Source organism: Ceratosolen solmsi, unplaced genomic scaffold (assembly GCF_000503995.2).
Source record: "Ceratosolen solmsi marchali unplaced genomic scaffold, CerSol_1.0 scaffold57, whole genome shotgun sequence".
In the NCBI taxonomy this organism is placed as follows: Eukaryota; Metazoa; Arthropoda; class Insecta; order Hymenoptera; family Agaonidae; genus Ceratosolen; species Ceratosolen solmsi.
The window spans coordinates 469,858-492,091 of record NW_011948427.1 but is presented as its reverse complement, the minus strand read 5'-3'; the positions used below and the strand labels follow the sequence as shown (position 1 = coordinate 492,091).

The following is a 22,234-nucleotide window of genomic DNA, read 5'->3' as shown; positions in this document are numbered from 1 at the left end:
TACCTGTGCATATGTAATGGATACGAATAAATGTGAACATAATATGGGACTTATTATTTTATATTTGAATTTCATAGTTTTTATTTAAGTTATTGTTTAGAAATCTTTTGTACAAAATATTACTCATGCTAACAAAATTATCTAAATTCAATTGAATATTGTGCGTAATACAATATACAATGCTCTTTTATTATATTGATCTGAGAATAAAATTATATTTAAAGTAAATTTATATGAATTATTGTTTGTTTCGTTAGTATTATACGTAATATATGAAATATAGACACAAAAAGTGCGCGATTATGAGGGTGAAAGCGGTGCAAGCAATAAAGAAAATAATAATAATACTTATAGATCATGGCAATATCAAGTTGAAATATATAAGAAAGCAATCAATAACTTCAAATGATTAAAAATCAGTTTCGTATAACAGATAATGATTCCATAATAGAGAAAGAAGGTAGAAGAGGGAACTTGCCGGAAGAAAAAATTGTATTCAGAAAGTACGTTTTCATACTGTAAATAAATAAACGCTAACATTCTGAAATTTTGATAATAAAAATATATACACAATAAATGGTTGATTTTGTGATTACAATGAAATTGAAAATATATTTTTTAAATAGGTTGAATTATAGTGAAATTATATTTAAATATAATGATAATTAATAATGCACAATTAATTAATATATAATTAATTTAATGAAAACTGTATAAAATTAATAAACAATTAAAAACAAGCTTCATGGATTGGATTTGCTCTTTACACGAATATTAAAAAATTGATTTATAATAATAACAAGCCTGTTATATAACGTGATTACATGATATATAATATTAAATATTTTTATTACAAAATTTAAAATATTAAACATTAATAATTATTCACATTTTTAATATTAAAAAACAAGCGAAAATTATTTATGTTTAAAAATTTATGAAATAAAACTTTATATGTAATAAATATATTAACATTTTTTAATGAAGCACCAATTATAATTAATAAATTTATTTGAATTTCAAACTTTTTTTAAAGAAGTACGTTCTGTAAGTTATAATATTTATTTATTGTAAAAGAATTTTACATATATATTATTAAATATGGTAAACTCTGTATTAAGATATCATTTTTTATAATTGATACAGAAATTCCTTTCATATAATTAAATTTATTTTTAGTCATTATTTATATACAATATTGATAAAATAAATATTTTTCAATTTTTTCATTGATTAATGTTTTTATTAGATACCTCAAGTAACTTATTAGAAACTGAGAATCTTAACAAAATTTGAAAATAATAAAATTAATGTTGGAAATCATTTTTACTAACCTTTTAAATTTTATGTAACTTTATATAAGGAAAAATATACACTTAAAAAAACCTGCATTAAATAAATTTAAAATAATATATTTCTTATTAATCATTGTTATTGAATAATATTATTAAGCTATCGTTTTAAAAATGGAATGAATCAAATTATATTTCCATAATGTGATATCAATATGTGTTTTATAATTAAGGCTACTTTACATACAGCTAGTTGATAAAGCATTATTTAACCCAATTTACAGTTAAGGAAAATACAATACATCTGAAGAAATTAGAACAATTGTCTATTAAACAATGTACACATGTGTATTATCTAATTAATCTTTTCAATCTTACATTGGTCCCAAACTGCAACGAATATATTCACATCCTAACTTATGCAGTTCATAGTTTATTTAACATAAATGAACATTTTTTAAATTTAAATAAGCATTTATCTTAACAAATTAATATTTTATTTTACTTGTACGATATATTTTATATTTCACACTTTTAGTAAAATAGCAGAAATAACTTAACAATGTAAAATCTAAAAACTGACAAAAATATATTTTTACTTTAATTGTGGTGTTCTGTTATGACCAATAATTCGATTTCGTAATATATTAAAATGTCCATGGACTTGTAGAAGCTGAGCTCTAACAGATTCTGTAAGCTGCTTTTGTAACTGGAGAACTTCACGAATATCTTGACGCAGCACTTGATATTCTTCTTTTACTTGTGTTACTGAGCGTAATAATTGTAATACAGATATTGGCTAAAAAGTTTTGTATGATTAAAAATCACACTTTATTGAAAACGATATTTGTGTATTAATTGATGAGTATTAAAAAATTACTTTATAATAAGTACTTACTTCTGACTCAGAATCTTGAAATTCTTTCTCAAAAGCATCTATTTGCCAAGCAATCATATCAAGTTTTCCATCAGCCTTTTCAACCTGAAAAATATTTTTAACAAATATAATAAAAAAATTTGATTAGCATAGCTCATTTTGCTGAGATCAATATATAAAAAAAAATTTAAGGTTATATACATAGGCATTTATCTATTAAAATTTTAACTTACACTTTGTTCTAAATGCACTATAGCAGATTCCATTTTTATTAATAGATAATCTACGCATAGGTTAAATAAAGATAATATTTAGAGTTAAGTGATTACAGTAACAATATCGTATAACAAGTAATTATAGGATAAATTATAAAAATTAACTAAATTGATGATGAATAACATAAATTTCTGTTATTTATTTAATGGCCTTGTGTAAATCTTCAAAATTATTCAAATCTTCACGCAAATATATTGCAGATGGCAGCACAAAAAGAGATAAAATAATCAAATTTAGAAAATTGCATTCGAGCCATAATTAAATTAAAAATTATAAGTTTAAAGTTATATACAAAAACAAATCTTTCTATTATTAAATGAACCAGGGCCCCGCCGATAGTTTAGATTATGCAAAACTAAACATTAACATGTTCCGACTCATTACGTATTCAATACTTAGCTTTATATTATTTAGTAAAAAAACAAAATTAAATGCATGGTTTTTCAATTTAAATTAAAAATATAAATATTATATCGAATTATAAAATTCTTTGATTGATTTTACAGATAAACATTGCTCCATACTAAATTTAATTTGCTCTAACATACAAATTCGATAATAATAAAATTGTTATTTATAATTAATAAGAATCGATTTTAACCGAAAAAAATTAAATGTTTATACTGCGCAAGCGTAAGAAGGATTATGATGTTAAATCTTACTTTATTTTGTTTGTGCTTAAAAATTAAAGATTTATAAAATCATTTTTATGCAATTAATTAAAGGAAAATAGCCAATAAGTATTAACCAACAGAAAATTAATCATATTTATCTAAATTTAAAAATTGGAAATCTTTGCTTCGGTAGTATACGATTTCCTTTATTAATAAAACAAGTCATATTTACGTTTTCTTAAATTATTACCCACGAGGTAATGTTATCCTTGTAACGAATGGAGAGCGCTTTGCCAAATTACATCACACTTGATATTAAGATGTACATCCATCCATTTTTAATATTTTTAACTGTTACCGCATATTCAATTCTGTAATTGAAAGATATTGGAATAAAAAAATCATCGTAATATGTCTAGATAAATTATATAATTTCTCTTGTGTTATAACTAAAATTTATTATACACAATTACTATTTATTAGTTGTTAATTAATTATCATTGTATAAATCATTTATTATAAGCTATATATATTATCCTTTTTCATTTTCATGCACAAAATATCTGCTTTTTTAATTTTATTTTAATTAACCAATGTCATATATGCTTCATTTGAACTCGCATAGTATGTAGTAGTAAGCATTTATTACATCAAAATTTAAATACTTATTCCTGGAATAGCCATTGTTTTTTTGTAGTTCACAAAAGTCATAGTATATTCACACAGGAAAATGTTTTGAAATTAACAATATAGTATTTTATTCTTTTTTTTTTACAATCAAATGTTGATCGAGTTTTAATTTGCCTAAGTTATAATTCATATCTTTCTTTATTAATATTTTACCAGAGTTACTACATATTACATAAATGCAAAATTAATTAATCTCTAAAAATCCGAATAGTCTACAAATCATTCAGGCCTTCAGAAGATTACAGCATTACATTTTATTGCCATAGTTAACATCATCAAAATCCAAAACATTCTGAGCCATATATGTAAAAACACAAGGAAATGAATAAATATTTGAATTTGATATATTTTTTAATTGAAACTATTTTATAATAGGTAAAACAATTATTATATAATAATTGCTTGTGTACGAAATGTAATATTATCACCATATTTTTATATTTGTTTCACAAGGGCCCCAAACATATTTTGTCGTTTACTTGGCAACAATTTTCAGTTACTTAAATATTTGAAAATTGTTAAATTGTAATATAAATAAATTTTTCCGATTTTTAGAATCTAATTATATTAAGCTTGGAATAATTTTTTTTATCTATCCATTGAAAAAAAGTAAATAATTTTATTCATATATTCAGTTTTTATTCAAAAAATGTTTTCTTTACTTTTCTCGATTTAAATAATTATTCTATATTTATATACTTAATTTTATAATTGTATCAGGTAAACCACATATTACAATTAGAATGATATGCATGAAATATCTGTGAATTCATTATAAATAATGAATGGATAATTTATTACTAAATAATGAACTTTGTGCATTATTTTTGTTAATTTTTTAAGTATAAGTAGTCTAAATTACAGTTATAAAAAACTTGATTAATATCAATACATGAGTATTGAATTAAATTTAATCTACAGTCATCTTTAAGTTGAAAGTAATTTAATTATATTTCATTCAAATATTTACATTTGATATTTATATGAAACAGCTCTTTCTTTTCATTACTTTCATTTAGCATTAACGTCCCAAATCATATCAAAAGTATAATTTTTATATAATTAAAATTTGACAATTAGATTATGAAGAAAAGTTATTGTTTCTACAGTTAGCGAATTACATAAATTATTTTACGAATCAGTAAATCACTAAACATTAGTGTTCTACCTTTTATTCATCTGAACATTAGAATTTTAATTAAAAAAGTTTTATCTTCATTTATTTTATAAATTCCCGCGATTCGTTAAAGATGTTTGTTTGAATATTCTATTTAATAGATTCCTAACCTAATAAAAAGACACCATATGCATGTGTAAAATAAAAGTTAAATAAAAGTTAGTAAAATAACAAATAGACTAATATCTGGAATGAACTCCAACAGTCGTAAATATCATATTTGTATATAATAAGCTTTATGGATTTTTTAAATGTACTGTAGTAACAATAATATACCTTGTAGTAATCTACTGTAGTAACAATAATATATCATCTCTCTAATAAATGGTGAAAAAAAAGATGAGAAAAAATTAAAAAGTTATGATTGAAGGGAAACTTGATGAAAAAGATATGATAGGAGAGGGAATTATAGAATATTTATAAAGCAAATACTTGTTATTAAAATTTACTTGTTTTTCCTGTTCTTACGTAGTGTTAACTTTCTTTTTTGGCACAAGAATGTATAATTATAAGTTTCTTTGTTCACAAACTCAATTTTTAAGTTCTATAAAATGAGAAGTTCTTATTAGTTATTAATTAATCTTTTTATGTATAATAGAGATAATTTTGAAAGGTATATACAGCTTGTTTCTATTCTACTATTAGTTGTTTATACATTATTATTTTTACATTCTACCTGGATGATTATGTTCGTTGTAACAGTTTAATATTCAAATATCTTAATTATGATCAGCTTATTTCTAATTATTTGACTACTGTTTTTGTATTACAGATATTCTGTTTTACTGCAAGGAATATAACTTTTTAATCAAGACATTAAAATCATAGTTTAAAGTTTAGTTGATTAAAATATTTCGTTTTAGACTCACTAAAACAACTTCTATACCGAGACATAAAAATTCATTTTGTTTTAGTACTTTTTATCAAAAAGCAATAAGAAAAAATTATTTAGTCAGAAAAATAAAAATTATATTTATAGAAAATATTAGTATATAATTATAAAAATGAAAATAATTTTTATGAAATGTCAAACTTATGTAATATCAAATTTATTGTTGAAATATATTATTCACAAATGCTTTCAGTCAATATTTAGTTTATGAATATTTGATTACATAATAATATTTTACAGCAGATTGTGATGTGCAATATTTTAAATTGTATAAGAAAAATACAAATTAAATGTACACGAATCTTGAAAATAAAGACTTATACTTATAAATCAATTCTTTGTAAATTATTTTATAAATGAACAGGCGTTTAATATTTTGTATAATTGTTATGTTCATAATTATTCCTAATAATTATTAAATTATTGAAAAGAAATAACATAATTCATTTTTATAATCAATATTATAATTAGAAAAGTATCAATAGTTTATATGAAATTTCACTATAAAATATAATAATAAAAAAACTAATTAAATATTAATTATTAAAAAACATTCGTTTCATGTGTATGAATTAAAAATTAAACAAAAATATTTTAATATAATTAAGTAAATTTTATTATCAGACTCTTTTAATCTTGAAATTGGATTTTACTATTCGACGTATCCATATCGATAATAGCGATTCTATATTTCATTTACGTTGTTAAATATTATGAAAATAAGATTAATAACAGTAAGTTTAATAACGATTATTTAAAAATAATTTTATTATTTCTATAGTTATTAAGATTAAACATTTTAATATTTCTTGAAAGGAATAATTGTGAACAATGAATTACCTCACAAATTTGTAATGTATTTTTTCAAATATCTCGTCTAGTTTAGTAGAATAAAATAAAGTCGGCTTTATTTAATATATATAGAAGTAGGTAAATTAAATTAGAATATTTAGTATACATTTTATGTATTTTATATACATATTTATTTTTTCACATTTATATTGCCTTTCTTATTAATATTGTTTGAAATTAATATAAAAAATTAATGTAACATGTAATATATAGATGCGTATTATATGTTACATTTTTAGTAAGATATTTAATCTATTTACGTGTATTCTAAAACTATTATCGATATTTATATATTTAAAATGTAAATTTAATTATGATCAATAAAACAAAAAAAAAGAATAACAGGTATGATTTTTATATGCACATGTAAAAATAGTTTATTATTAAAGTGTATTTTCATTTTAATTTTTAATTGAATATATATATATTATAATTTGAAATGATAATATAATCGATTTAAATTTTTTAATTATATGTTTATTATGTATATTATTATAGCAATACAACATAATTTTGTTTATAAATATTTATAAATACTTCATATGAATTATTAATAATAAAGATTGAAAAGATTTTTGTATATGTCTCAAAAAGAATATTTATAAATTTCCATAATAGTATATCCTTTTTTCAATATTTTATCATTTTATATACAATAAAATTTGTATTTGAAAATTTACATATATATATATATATATATAATTTATTTATTTTATACTTTTCATAGTAACATTTAAGAAATGAGGATGATCAATAATAAACAATATATTTACATTATTCATTATTTTCTAACTTTCGAGTATTATATTACGTACTTCTATATAAATTTAAAAATACAATTTTTATTGTAGGTAAATTAGGTAAGAATGGAAGAAAATATTAAAATAAAAATTATATATACTGTAAAATTTTGTAAGTAAAATAAGGAGTTTTAATAAGAAGTGTTAAGTTAACTAAAACTATTTGAGTAGTTTATTTTCAATGAATAAATATTCATTTAATTTAAGTATGGATTTCAAATATATTGTACATACTCCAAGAAAAGTGATGTAGAAGTTATTTATTTGATTAATGTTTTCCAAGATTATAATATGTATTTATATATTTAATAAACAAATAATTTTAAATAAATGTAATCAATAAATTATTGTTTGTTTTATTTAGTATTTTTGTTTACAAATATTCATAGTATGTAGAATATTTTACCCGCTGTAGGAATTATTTGCAATTATTATTAATTTATGTTGAAACGAATAAGGTTGTTTTAAAAAAGGTAGTTAAATATAGGGTAAATATGACTGATAAAACTTTACAAATTAAAGAAATCTTAAATTATACTATGAAAAAAAATAAGGAAAGAAATAAACCATTACGATTGTAACGCGCGCATGCGAAATAGTGCGATTTTGGATTGGATTGTATAGGCGTGGTGGCAAAAGAAAAGTAAAATAGATAAATGCATAAATATGTATATATAGATTCATTTGTTTGAGCGAATGTTTTCATGCATACACATGCGTGCATATGCAGGCTGTGCGCGCGCTCTTCAGTGTGTATCGAAAAAAAAAAAATATATATGTATGTATACTGCTCTACATGCATGCTACTCGCGTTCATATATATGCATATATATATATGTAAGTAAACAGATTCATATAGAGCAAGAAAGAGAGGGGCTGAGAAGAATAGAGGAAGTGAGAGAATAAGAGATCACAGTGGGTAGAAAAGAAGTATGATGAAGCAATAGGAAGAGATTGAATGTGAAAATAAGAAAATTAATACAGAAGCACCTCAGATTAACTTATGTATGCATTCTTTGAATTCGCTCTTCATATCATTTGTTCTTTGTACAAGAATTGTAATAATAATCAAGAATATGAGTCAAGCCGATTCTGTGATAGTTTTATTGTGATAATTTTTCATGACGTACATTCTTGTGCGCGGTTTTATTGAAAATATTTTGATCGTACGAGATACCCTTATATTGCAATTGATTCGTGTATTTCCTCATTGGTTAAATAATTATATATAATATTTTCGTCAGTATTAATCACAGAAGCGATGAAGAGAAACTTGGGATAGAACTTGAAACAAGGTAAATTTATTTTATATTAAATAGTACAATGATTAATTAAATTCATCAATCTAATTTATAAAGCATACAATTGTTTGTTTGGATTTATAATAGTTTTCATTTCATTTTAAATATTTCTTCTATGTTCTTATTTAATTAAAATATAATATTTCACTTCTTCTGAGATACCAATTCTACTTTTGCAAAAAAAATCCATAAAATTGGCAGGAGTCTTATAGCATTTTAATTTATTTTAGTTTTTACTTATTTGTCTTATGTTTCTACTTTATTATTTCATACTTGTTTGCTCAATTTTTTTTCCTACTAAAATAAAAAATGTATTAAGTAAGAATATATATATCCGCGTGTGAAAATAATTATATTTTTAATACAAGTAAAATTTCTATTTGTTTTAACAGTTACTTTATGAATAGTAATTTTCGTCATTTTATTTTTATTTTAAATTTAATGTTATTGAATCATAAGCCTTGTGTATAAAATCTATTTCATTAATATTTGTAGCCACATTTTACAAAATATATATTACATATTGAGTTTTATTTCAAAACTAGTGCTAGTTCATAATAATAATAAAATATTAATGTATCTGTGTAAATATTGTTTTATTAGGAATTATTATGAATTATTTTCTAATTTTTTAATTAATTTTGATGTAGTTTTAATTTTTTTTTATATTTCAATTTATTGTTTTTACAATCAATAATACATATAAATTAATTTAATAGATACAAACAATATATATTTTAAGTATTTCAACTTTTCGAAATTCTTGAACTTCTTAAATGTCTTGAGGTTTTGAATTTCGCAAATCTTTTGTTAAAAGTATTTTGGAAAAAAGAAAGTTGTAAAATTATATTTGAAGAAGTTCCTAAAATGGATTATGTAATTATATTAATCGAATAAAGAGTAAATGTATTCTATTTGATGTCTTAATACTCAAAAATTAAAAAAGTTAAAGATCGAAAGAAGAGTAAAATTATTTTAAATATGTTTTTACAATAATAAATTTACTTTTCAGTATTTATTAACAGTAATCTGATTTAATTTATGTTTCTATATAAATACGCGTACGGATGCTTGTATCCATAATTCGCATGTTGTGCGCGTGCGCCTCATTTACGTCTATGCATTAACACAACGTATAACAATTGAAAATACATTAAAAATTATAATTATAACAATATTCTTTATATTCTAAATATTTATTGATTTGGTAGAGATTTGATATTGGTAAAGATTATCTAAAAAGCAATTTATAAAATCGTATTTATTAGATTATATAATGATAAGCTATTGTGATATTAGAAACCATAAATATACAGAAATAGAAGCGATTATAATTTATTTTAATTATGAATATTCACATTTATAATTTTTTCACGAATAATTAAAGAATAAATATAACATAACTTTAATCTTTCTTCTTTATTAAATATTTATTCAAATACAGTTCGAAATTAGAAGTATTAGTTTTAATTTTGTCTAACCAATCCAATTTCAATTTAATTATATAAGTTTCTAGGTTTTACATATTTTAATTAGAAATAAATATTATGTTCAAATTTTGATTATAATTATTTATTTTCGTTATAATTATTTATATATTAATTAAATATATTCAAATATATTATAAAATAATATTTATATAATAATACATAATACATAATAATATATAATATATTATTAGATATTATATAATAACTATTATATTATATATCTAATATATAATATATATTAGATATTATATAATAATAATTATATATAGTGTATAAATACTATTTAAGAATAGTGTGTGAGTTCAGAAAATACAAATAATATTTCAAGCAAGTAGATAAGCGTGGTTTCAATCAGGCCTCTCAATTATATATATATTAAATGCTTAATTAATCAAATTAAGTTTATTATACGATAAATACTGAATAAGTATATTATTATTTTATTTACTTCATGTTATTTACTTAATATTTTTTAAAAGCATATATATAAATTCCAGATTAAATCATGTTATCAATAAATAAGTGTTATTTCTATAAATACAGTCCTAAATCCATATATGACCTTTTTATGTTTTATGTCATTTTGTGTCATTATGTTTTATGCATATTAAGTCATTTTAATTAGGTTTAGTTATATATATATATAAATTGTGCAACGATATATAAATTTTAAAAGTATTAAGTAGTTTTTAATATAGTTACTATAGAATTTTTTTAAATTGAAGTAAACCATTGCTACACAAACATTACTTATTTAGTAACTATTATTTTACTTGTATAGATTATAAGACTGACAGTATATCTATAAAAATAAATATATATAAATATAAAATAAATATATTGAAAATAAAATAATAGTAACTGAAATAATTTCATAATAAATAGTCTTAAAAAGCCAGTAATTACAGAACTTCTTTTTTCATAATCTAACCAAATATATTATAATAAAATTTGTTTTAAATAAATAAATGATTATTTTATTTAAATATCATTTAAAATTGTATAATGAAATTTGTATATGAATTAATATTAACAAATATTTGACGAAAAGAATTTAGAAAATAAGAAGAAAACATTTTTAGAAAATGTTTCAATTAAAACAACAAAATGAATGAATTCAAAGCCTAATGTTTATACTGACAATGGAATTCCCAAACAATATTGTTTTTATACATTCAGTTGATCCTCAAGTTGATATTAATTCATATTATACGCATTCCAATATACTTAAATGTACAATATATTTAAATGCATAATTAAAGTTAATTAATCTGAAGTAAATTGTTATGCGGAATAGAGCAACGCAACAAATTTCAGGGAATATCGAGATCTTTTCTTATCGTGTAATAGATAATTTGCAAATACGGAATAGATAATTCATAATAATAGTTCAAGATTATTTTTAAACATATAATTTTCACATTTTTGACACTAATAATAAGTTTTTAATAAAGATTTATTCATTTAAATTTATTCAATACTTATTTACCCACAAGTATTAAAGGTACATTATTTATTATGGTATTTGTATCAACTTAAGGTAAAATTTAAGCAAATGGTCCTTGTACTTGGTTTTTATAATGTATTCTGCAGTGAAGCATTGTTGGAGTAATTGACAATATTTTTATATGTTGTAAAATAAAAATATTGTTACATCAGTAGACCTTGATAGATACATAAAGAACTTAATTTATATATTATTTTTGTTTTTTGTACTACGTATCATCAAATTAACCGTTACTGTTCCTGAAATGATAGAGATTCGTTACGTAATATTAAAGCAAAGAATTTTCATTGATTAATTAGAATTTTATTATCTTAAGATAAGTGAGATATATATTGGATGTATATATTCATATATTCATATATTCACTCATATATCTATATATTCATGTACTGTAGGAAAAATATGCATATTCTACTTTCACGGATAAAGTTTGGTTAATAAAATTTTATTACGATAGTCAGTCCGTAATCCTTTTACATGCTTCAAGTTGCTTTTAATAAATGTTTATTTAGCATTTGGTATTTATCGATGGAAATTCATTAAACGTAAATTCAATATAAATACTGTAATTCTTCAGAGATAAATAGTATTCGCGAATACAAATTTTTTTAGAAATTGACTTTTTTACTTTTTTATAGCGTATAGTTATGAGCAATTTCAGAAGGAAGATTTTTATCGTAAAAATTAAAAACTTTATAGAGAATAAAGGAAATGAAATATGAATGTAATGAAATAATAGATGTAAATATATTGTAAAAGAAAACATGTACGAACGATATTGTATCAAAGGCATATATTGAATTGGTATGTAAATGAAATAATTGTGAAATATTATTGAACGGCCTACATATATTACGTATATAAATATGTGCCAGACTATTTCTACTGATTCTAAAACAGAACTATTTACTAGTTAAAATGAATTTTCATTGATTAAAAGGAAACTGTACTTTTTTACTTTCCACATTTAATTAAAGTAATATATTTTTTTAGTGGGGTGTACTGGTGTGAATTAATTTTATTTCCACTAAAACTAAGTAATTTTGTGTTGTATATAAATTAATATCAGAATGAATTTTGAGAATCTGTATTGTGTGTACATAGATTATATGATGGCCTATTGTTTAAAGTTTTAATATATAAACAAATATAATATAACATGCTAGAGATTTTTAGATTTTAACTTGATGTCTAAATACGACCATTTTACATTTTGTTAATCAAGCGTTGAAAAACTCAAAATTGGCAACGTAAATAAATTGATCAAAATAATGCAAAATAGTAAAAGCAAGTGAGTTTGTTGCTTGGATGTCGGACGATTATTTTTAAAATTCAATCCATAGCTATGCAAAAGACATAAATTAATATATCGTTAAAATACTTATGTTAAACGATGATGGAAAACAACAATTTGATTAAAACCATTTGATACGCACAAGCTATGAGTATATATACTATATATATACTTATATATACTATATATATACTTATATATATATATATATAAGTAGAAATAATATGTTTAAATGATATACCGTTTGATTTCATTACATCCAAAGTAATAAACTATTTATAATTTTTTATTCAAATTCTAATATCTGTAAAAAAAAAAGAAAATTAATTTATAGATCTCTTCATTTTAACTATATAAATTTTAACCATAAATTTGTTATATATAATATATAATATATCAAAAACATTATTAGACAATAATATATTTCAGTGGTTTGGTATGAACATAAACTTACTTATATATATTTTTTTAAAAATCATGATAATATTATTAATTATTTAAAAATAAAATAATATAATTAAAATTTGTATGTTTAAGTTAATGATATTAGAAAATCTTTAATATTATAAATATAGTACATTATTCAATATCTCAGAACAATGATAATAAGAAAGAAAAAAGTTAAATGGAAATTGATGTTATTCATTTGTCCCTTCAAATATTTCGTAAAATTGGTTTACAATTTTTTCTATATATCCGTATTGATGAGTATATGAAAACATGTTAGGAAATTTCTGAATTTGATGTGGGTTTTTGCATTTTCCTTTGTCTATGGAATTCCTCATGTACCCAACGTGAATAGTTATTCCATGCATATCTACAATTTATTTTTATTATAAGGTACTAGTAAATATGCATTCATATTAGATTTATTTACGTTTATGATAAAGCACAAGTTATACAAAAAACATGGTTATAATATGTTATGAATATCAAAAATAATTTTAATATTATAACAAATGAGAAATAAATATAAAATAAGTTTTTTTTTATTAATATTTTATCTTTATCGAAATTATTAAGAAAAAGCAAAAACAATTTCAATAACTCTTCTTTAAGCCTTTTTACCAATATTTCAAAATATACATTATAAAATTTAATTTAAATAAAGAATTTTTGCTAATATACTAAAAAATAAATTTCTGAAGTACGTACTAATTTGTTTTTATTTAATAATAATTAAACATGTTTTGAAATCCCAAAAATATTTCGGGTAAAAATTTTATTAATATATTCTATTATTTTGTCTTCGTAAACATGTCTCTTAGAATAAATACATTTACCTACATACTTATGCGTACTTAATAACAGCATTAAACTTCTTTTTGCATGCATTATATGCATATTCGTGAGAATTTAAGTTCTATTAAACAGTAAATAGGGTATATAGAAATTTCTAATTTATTAATGGTCTAATTTTATTAATTTTTTGAATAATTTAATTTGTAGTTGGTAAATTGTTGGTAAAATTAAGTTTTATTTAGAAAATAGAATATGTTGTATTTCATACATTTTTTATTAGTATTTATTAAATGTTATAATACTTAAGATATATGATTAACTTTATTTGTAAGATAAAGGAAAATTACAACATAATTTTGAAAAATATCTTTTCTTTTTTATATCAATACGAATTAAAAAATAATTAAATTATATTAAATATATATAAAAATTATATTAAAAGAGTTTATTAGACTAATACAGAAGTCATTTAAAAAGACTAATACAAAAATAATTTCATAAATTTTGCTAAGAAATTACAAAGTATTATTAATAATGCGCATAATAATCGAAAAATGAGTAATTATGAAATTTTCGAAATATTAATAATTCTCTAAACAATAAATTTAATAATTAATTAAATGGATTTACTTTATAAGTTATAATCGTAAACACATAATTAATTATTAAATTTTATATTAAAATTTTATAAAATAGAATTATATATAAAAGAAATAGTTAACAAGAAAAATGTATATTTTGTATATTTTACAAAGTAAATTAAAAAAATAGCTTTAATGAAAACAATAATTATTATAATAATTTTTATATATTTTCTAGTATTAGTCATTAAAGAATGTAGAGACTGGCGTATTTAATAAATTTATTATTTATAAATTATAAACCACACCAAGTAACAGCACCGCCTTTCAGTGAATATAAAAAATTACATTCATCTATCGAAGAAATAGATTCAACGTACGTTAAATTTATTTTTTGGTGCTTATTATTTTCCTTACTTATGTTATTTGCATAAATAATTGGTGTCTTCAAATATTTACTGATAAAGTTTCACTAAATGTAATGAAATTATCTATTTGAAAGTTAAAATTATTTGCAAATGGGACAATACTGAGCTTCAGTCAATATATAATAATTATTGTAAATGATTATTTTAAACTTTTAATTTTGTAAAACTCTATATTCATAAAGAAAAAATACCAAGTAAATTACATGTGTATACTTTTAACACATATGCATACATGGAATGATAATTAATATCTATTGCTAATGAATAAAAAAAAATTAAGCTTATGTATTAACGATAATTATTTTAACCAGTATTACTTAGTAGGAAATGAAAATAGGTAGCAAACTCAAGCATTCAAAACATCTTTATTTGGCTATATATATATATATATATATATATATATATATAGAAAAATAAAGATGTTTTGAATGCTTGAGTTTGCTACCTATTTTCATTTCCTACTAAGTAATACTGGTTAAAATAATTATCGTTAATACATAAATTAGGATAAAATAGAGAAAATAAAAATAAAATATATTAAATCTTTCGACAAGGAAACTGCCACGATATGCTTATATCGGTTTGGTGTTTGGCTAGAAGGTCGAGAACCTACATGTTCAAGAGCTCATTATTCCCATTATCTGCAATATCCAGTGTTGTAATTAAGAGCTGTGAATTTAGCAATCTTAGAAGAACGGAGAAATGAAGTTGTCTGTATCGGCATATAGAGCACAAGCAAGCGCTCACAAGAAGATCTTAAACTACCAACATCAACTTACTTACGGTACCACCAATCAAGCTCCGTCGATTAGAACTCCTTCAGACCCAACAGCAGCATTTTCTAATCATAAGGTTAGTAACAATTTTCAAGATTAATTTAAAAAAAATTAGTCATAATTATATTAAATCGTAACTTATATTATAATTATATAATTTTTTAAAAATATAATATGTTCCTGGAAAAAGCATGTAAGTACAATATATCTGCTTAAGAGATTATTTCTATTCAGATAATTGTAATAATTATTCAATAATGTAATAAGTATTCAATTTTTATTTATTCATCTATTATTTTTGGTTAAATATATATTATTTATAGATTATTTTTATAATAATATATTTAAAACTTTTTATTTTTATTGTATTCAAATATTTATATTATTATAATTAAGCTGATTTTAGAAAAAATTTTATAATAATTTTATTATTTAATCCCTTCTATTTAAATTTATATTTAATATAAATTAAATGTATTTATTAGTAATAAATTAATGTATTTAATCAAACTATACAATTAATGTGTAAATTTAGTAAACTGAATTGGTTTTTATAAATTTATAATATAAATATAAACATTATTTTATTTAATGAAATATATAGTGTCCAATGCAAATGTTTATATACAGTAATATATACTTGAAAACAAATGTATATTTTATGAAATTTATGTGTATATATAAAATTATTTAATTATTTGTAATTGACTTGTATCAATCACATATTTGTTGAAAAACACAAAGCTTCTAAAAGTGGCGGGATCAAAATTAGTACTTAGTTCAGAATGTACTGCAATATCAAATGATAAATCAATAATAAGCGTATAAATAATAAATAGCTAACATATAAATAATAATTTTATTATCATTAAAAGATCCATGGTATATCACAACAATTCTTATCACAGCTTATGCTGTTGATATCAAACAATTTAGTAGATAATAATCTTTGCATACATTATTCAATATGGATAGATCCCCTGTAATAGTATTTAATATGATCAATTGTATCATAAGAACGCATGATAAATTGTATATATATTATGAGACATAAATAATGTATAAAATGCTTCAAATATATGAAATGGTCAACTTTCACCGTCATAAAGTACAATAAAACACCATATAAAGAACGAAAAGATGATGTAGTAACATTTTAAAAAAAATGAATCCCGAAAATACAAACGACAATAAATTATCATTGCAGCACTTTAATATAAAGGACATTTGAAATAAAAAGTTGTATAACAGATATTATACTTTTAATAATAATAAGAGGAAGAAAAAAAATAAGAAGAAGAAAAATAACAGTAATAAAAACAATAAAGAACACAGCTACAAAATAATTGAATTCATGTACCTAAGAATTTATCAACTTTACTATTAACTAAAATATTTGTAGTATAGCATTGTCACTTGTGATATGTAATAAAAAATTACTGTTAAATACAAGGAAAAAGGAAATTTTATACACGTACCCGCGTGCACACATGCATGCGTTTTAGTAAGATAATTAAAGATACATCAATCATTTATATGTAAACAATCAAGTTTATAGATATAGTTATACATATAGTTAATTTCTAAATTACCCCAGCTTATATGATCAATAATCACAGAAAAATCTAAAACCGTATCTAGATACAACAGCGTATTCATATATCTTAATGAAAATGATAATTTTTTTATGCTATATTGTTCCATTAATTTAAATAGAAGATACAACAATATATCTGCTAAAATATCAAAGTTTGTCTTAGTAGAGAATGTATTTTATAAATTTATTAAATGGAAATCCTTTTTTAATGAGACAAATTTTATTAATCTTACAATTACCAAGTTATTTCACTTTTAGTAATGGAGTCCATACACATCTAAAAGTTCTGTTTGAAGAATACACTTACTTTCACCTTTTATATGCATAGTTAGTACCATTAAGGCACTTTTATAGTGATGCTAATTAATATATAATCTGATAACACATTGGTATCTTGAGAAAGAATAATTCATGATAGTGCATCTCATAATATTATGTAATTAAAAAATGTTCCATATCTATTCTAATCTTGTATAAAATCATCATATTCTGTCACTTCATTTTGTTTCTATTATATTAATATTTATTGCTGAATACAAAATCAGTTCAGACCAACCTGTAGAAAAGCTTACAAGTAATACAACATTAGGAATTTTAAGATAGGAAAAATAATATTTTGCTATTTACACAAAGTGACGTAAACAAAATTGTGAAAATTGATGAACAAGTTGGAAGAATTAAAAAAGATTTTTTAAAAATAGAATCAATTTAATATTTACTGCAATAATAAAAAATTCGATACAAGAATTTTAAATCGCTTACTTTGAGCATAAACAGAATAAAAAATCTGTTGAAAATTTTAATCACTAGACTATAAATTAAATTATATATTTATATCATCTTATAAATTACTGTGTTAGAAAAGGACAAGTTAATCTTTTCAATAAATTAAACATTTCATTAATTATTCGCATGAAATTAAATTAACTTGAATTTTCACTTAAAATGAGATTCACGAAATTTTAACTTAGTTTTAGTATATAATTTAATTTAATTCTTTGATAATTTAAAAAATCTTAAGTAGACAATAAAATAAAATAATTGAAATATCTGAAAAAATTAATTTTCTAATGATTTTAAAAAGTCACAGTTTAATTAAATGTATATTGATAGAAATCAATAAATTCCTAAATTTTCATTTATTAATTTTAAATATCATTAATACTCTGTACCTATTATAATCATGATTTCATGTTAAGATGTTAGTTCAGTACCTGATAAGCATCGTTGAACTATTAATAAGTAATTATACAAAATAACACTCAATAACACTCAACTTATATTTTTTAAGTATAATTTATACATAATATAATAATATAAATAATAATTATAAATAAACGATTTTGTTTAATATTTATAATGAGAAACAGAATGTTAATAGTTTTTATAAAATGTAGTCAGTTATCATATAAATTATTGTTAAAAAAGTTATTTTAATTTATTTAATCATTAATAGTTTTAAAATAAAATAGTAAAACAAAAATTATTATTTACTTAATAATCCCTGCTTATTATGCAATTGTAATATTATTATTCTACTTCATTATATATATATATATATTATAAGCTTTTCTTATCATTATCTATTATCAATTTAAAATTTTTTATGTGAATTATTAATATCTAATAATTTTAAAATAAAATTTTAAAAATAGCATATTTAATTGAAATAATACAAATTGTATTACTTTTAAATATTGGAAAATTTTGAATGTTTCTTCAAATTTTTCATTATATTCTTAGTAATTATCATTTATCTACATTTTCATATATAAATTTATAGTATAAACATGATCTTTTACACTAAATTTACAAAAGACTTAATTTTAATTACCCAATAAAGTTTGGAACTGACAAGTATCTATTTATTTATCAGTTAAAAAATATTCAATATTTTTTATTGAATTAAATATAACAATAATATATTAAATTTTCCGTATTAAATCAATTACTTACTTTTTTCATTCGTGTACATCGTGATTCATATGATTACCAGAATTACCTGTAATTCAATGAATTTGTCTCAGTATTCGTTTGTTTACATTCTTATGACCAATGAAAAATATCTGCAAAGGGATTGGAAGTTTTAAGGTTCCAGTGTAGCAGAAAATAGCATTAGAAAGTTATTAATTAATTTAAATTGAAGTCACAGCACTTTTCATTAATTAACAGGTATAGTAATTAAACAACTAATGGAGATTTTAATATCTTTAAAATCACATAAGTAGAATATAATGTAATAGAAAATTTTTTTTAACTTATTTTACATTGTTATTTAAAGATTTCTTTCCATTAGTTATTGAACAATTATTGAAGTAAAAAGAATACAAATTATTTAAGAAAAAAATAATATTGAATTTTTTTATTCTATTATAGATACTAGTAGTAGAAAATTTATTTTTGCTGTATTATCTAATACAAATTTATTATATAAAAACATATCTTTTTCTTTATATTTGTCGTTTCATGATAAAATGCTTCCGTAATTCATTGGCTACTTTATATATTTATTTATATAAAGACATAATATTTTGCAAAAATGTTACGATTTAAAGCAAATAATAACTATAAAAATAAACCTTTTGATTTTCTCTGAAAAAATGTACGATTTGCAGTTAATGCATCTGTTAGTAGAAAATCATTCGATCCTTTAACTTGATTGAAATTTAACAGGCATAATGTATGTAATAGCGTACATTACGGGATAGGTATTATTGCGTGAGAAAAGATCGTATATAAATATTTATTTATATATTATACTAAAAACTAAATTTAATTTTTATTAAAACAGTAGATAATTCTAATTCAATTACATTCAAATTTAATAATTTTCTCATTTATACTGAGTTCAATGAATTCTTAATTATAATAATGTTTAATTAATATTTTTGTTTATATAATTGCTTCATAAATTACTATTTCGTGACTACAACCTTCTTTCTATAATTTAATTTTTTTCTTCCGTATCATCTTATAATAAAATTTAATTACATTATAAATTACAAATACTTATCGTAAATTAATTTAATAATAAATTTTTTATTTTACTACAGTTGCAATCTTAGAGAGGTAAAACTATCTCGTTATATTTGGCAGTATATAATTTTATATATTGTTAATTAATAATATCTTATATTTTAAATTTTATATTTTATGGTTGAGTTATAAGTGTAATATGATTAATATTCGCAACTCATTACATTCTTTTATATAAATTTTTAGAAAAGAATTAAAGAATATTTGAAAGTTGCATAATAAATTATGCAGAAATGCATTTTAAATATAATTTCCAATAATTCAATATTTGTAGTTATTATAAATTTAATAAACCCCATATCGAATATTCTTTAAAAAAATTAAATTTCGAAAAATCTAGCGTATGTAATTGTAGCTTAGAAAAATAATATAATATTAATTATTATAATATATTATATTAATAATATATAATACTAATAAGATAAAATTATATAATAATAAATATGTAAAATATGTATAATATTATAAAACACGGAATATATTTTACATATTTTTAAAAATGTTCCAAGTAAGAAATATCTATTTTTTAATTTCATTACCAAATTATATTTTATGAAATTTTCATAGTAATATTTTCTTTACATTTTTTTGTTTTATTATAAATCATTGTATACATTTTTTATGAATTTTCTAATTTCAATTTTTATGTATTACAATATATATATATATATATATATATTATAGCAAATCTCAAAAATATTTATTTTATTATTTTTATATATTATGTAACATAAGAACTTGATTTACAATAAAATCAGTTAAATGGAATATGTGAACTAAAAGTATAATTTTCAAAGTAATATATATTTAGGTATCGACCGTTTAAAATATTTAGAATGTAAATGAACTAAATTAAAAAAAAGAATATTACGATCAAATTACTTTCCTAATTAAATAAAATAAGGAATTAAACATACAGAAATATAAAATCGCAAGTAAAAAATAAAAATTGAAACTATTTGCAATTTTAAATAATAAAATAGCCATGTAAAGAATTTTAAAATGAGCTTGTAGTGATTTTTATTTTTAAAGATATCAATTTGTCATTATTACTTCCGTTGTTATGAAATCCAATTTTAAATAAAGATTTTGAATGTTTTAATTTTTGGATTATAAAAATTTTCAAATGAATAAAATAAGAAATAATAATATTAATGATGGAATTGGTAAGAGAAAACTATGTTTTATGTTTTGAATATATATTTATATATACTCTCGAAAATATTATCGTTCCGAAATTTATCTGTATTTTTTACTTATATCAGATTATAATTTTATTAAAATTATGATTGTGATACAGTGATAATTCTACCTTCGTGTCATACATACATGTATCTTATTTCCCTTTGTTTGCCGTAAATAGATGTTTGTTAGAAATCGTAAAAGAATTTATTTATTGTTCTCCACATGGCTTTTATCTTTTAAATCCTTTAGTATTTTTCATTTAGTGGTAGTCTAAAATGTTCAAATTTCATATTTAATTGAATAAAAGCTCAATATCTATGAATTAAA

The 22,234-nt window shown here is 20.5% G+C and overlaps 1 protein-coding gene across 1 annotated transcript; it reads right to left on the bottom strand.

Annotated features, from left to right (window-relative positions):
- Positions 1–1,774: 1,774 nt before the first annotated feature.
- On the bottom strand, positions 1,775–2,554 carry LOC105363383 (uncharacterized). Its single transcript, XM_011501052.1, has 3 exons — positions 2,403–2,554; positions 2,191–2,274; positions 1,775–2,091 (listed from the first exon to the last, which is right to left on the bottom strand). Exons 1-3 carry the CDS (start codon positions 2,433–2,435, stop codon positions 1,888–1,890), a joined length of 321 nt encoding a protein of 106 aa, XP_011499354.1. The 5' UTR covers positions 2,436–2,554; the 3' UTR covers positions 1,775–1,887.
- Positions 2,555–22,234: the final 19,680 nt, after the last annotated feature.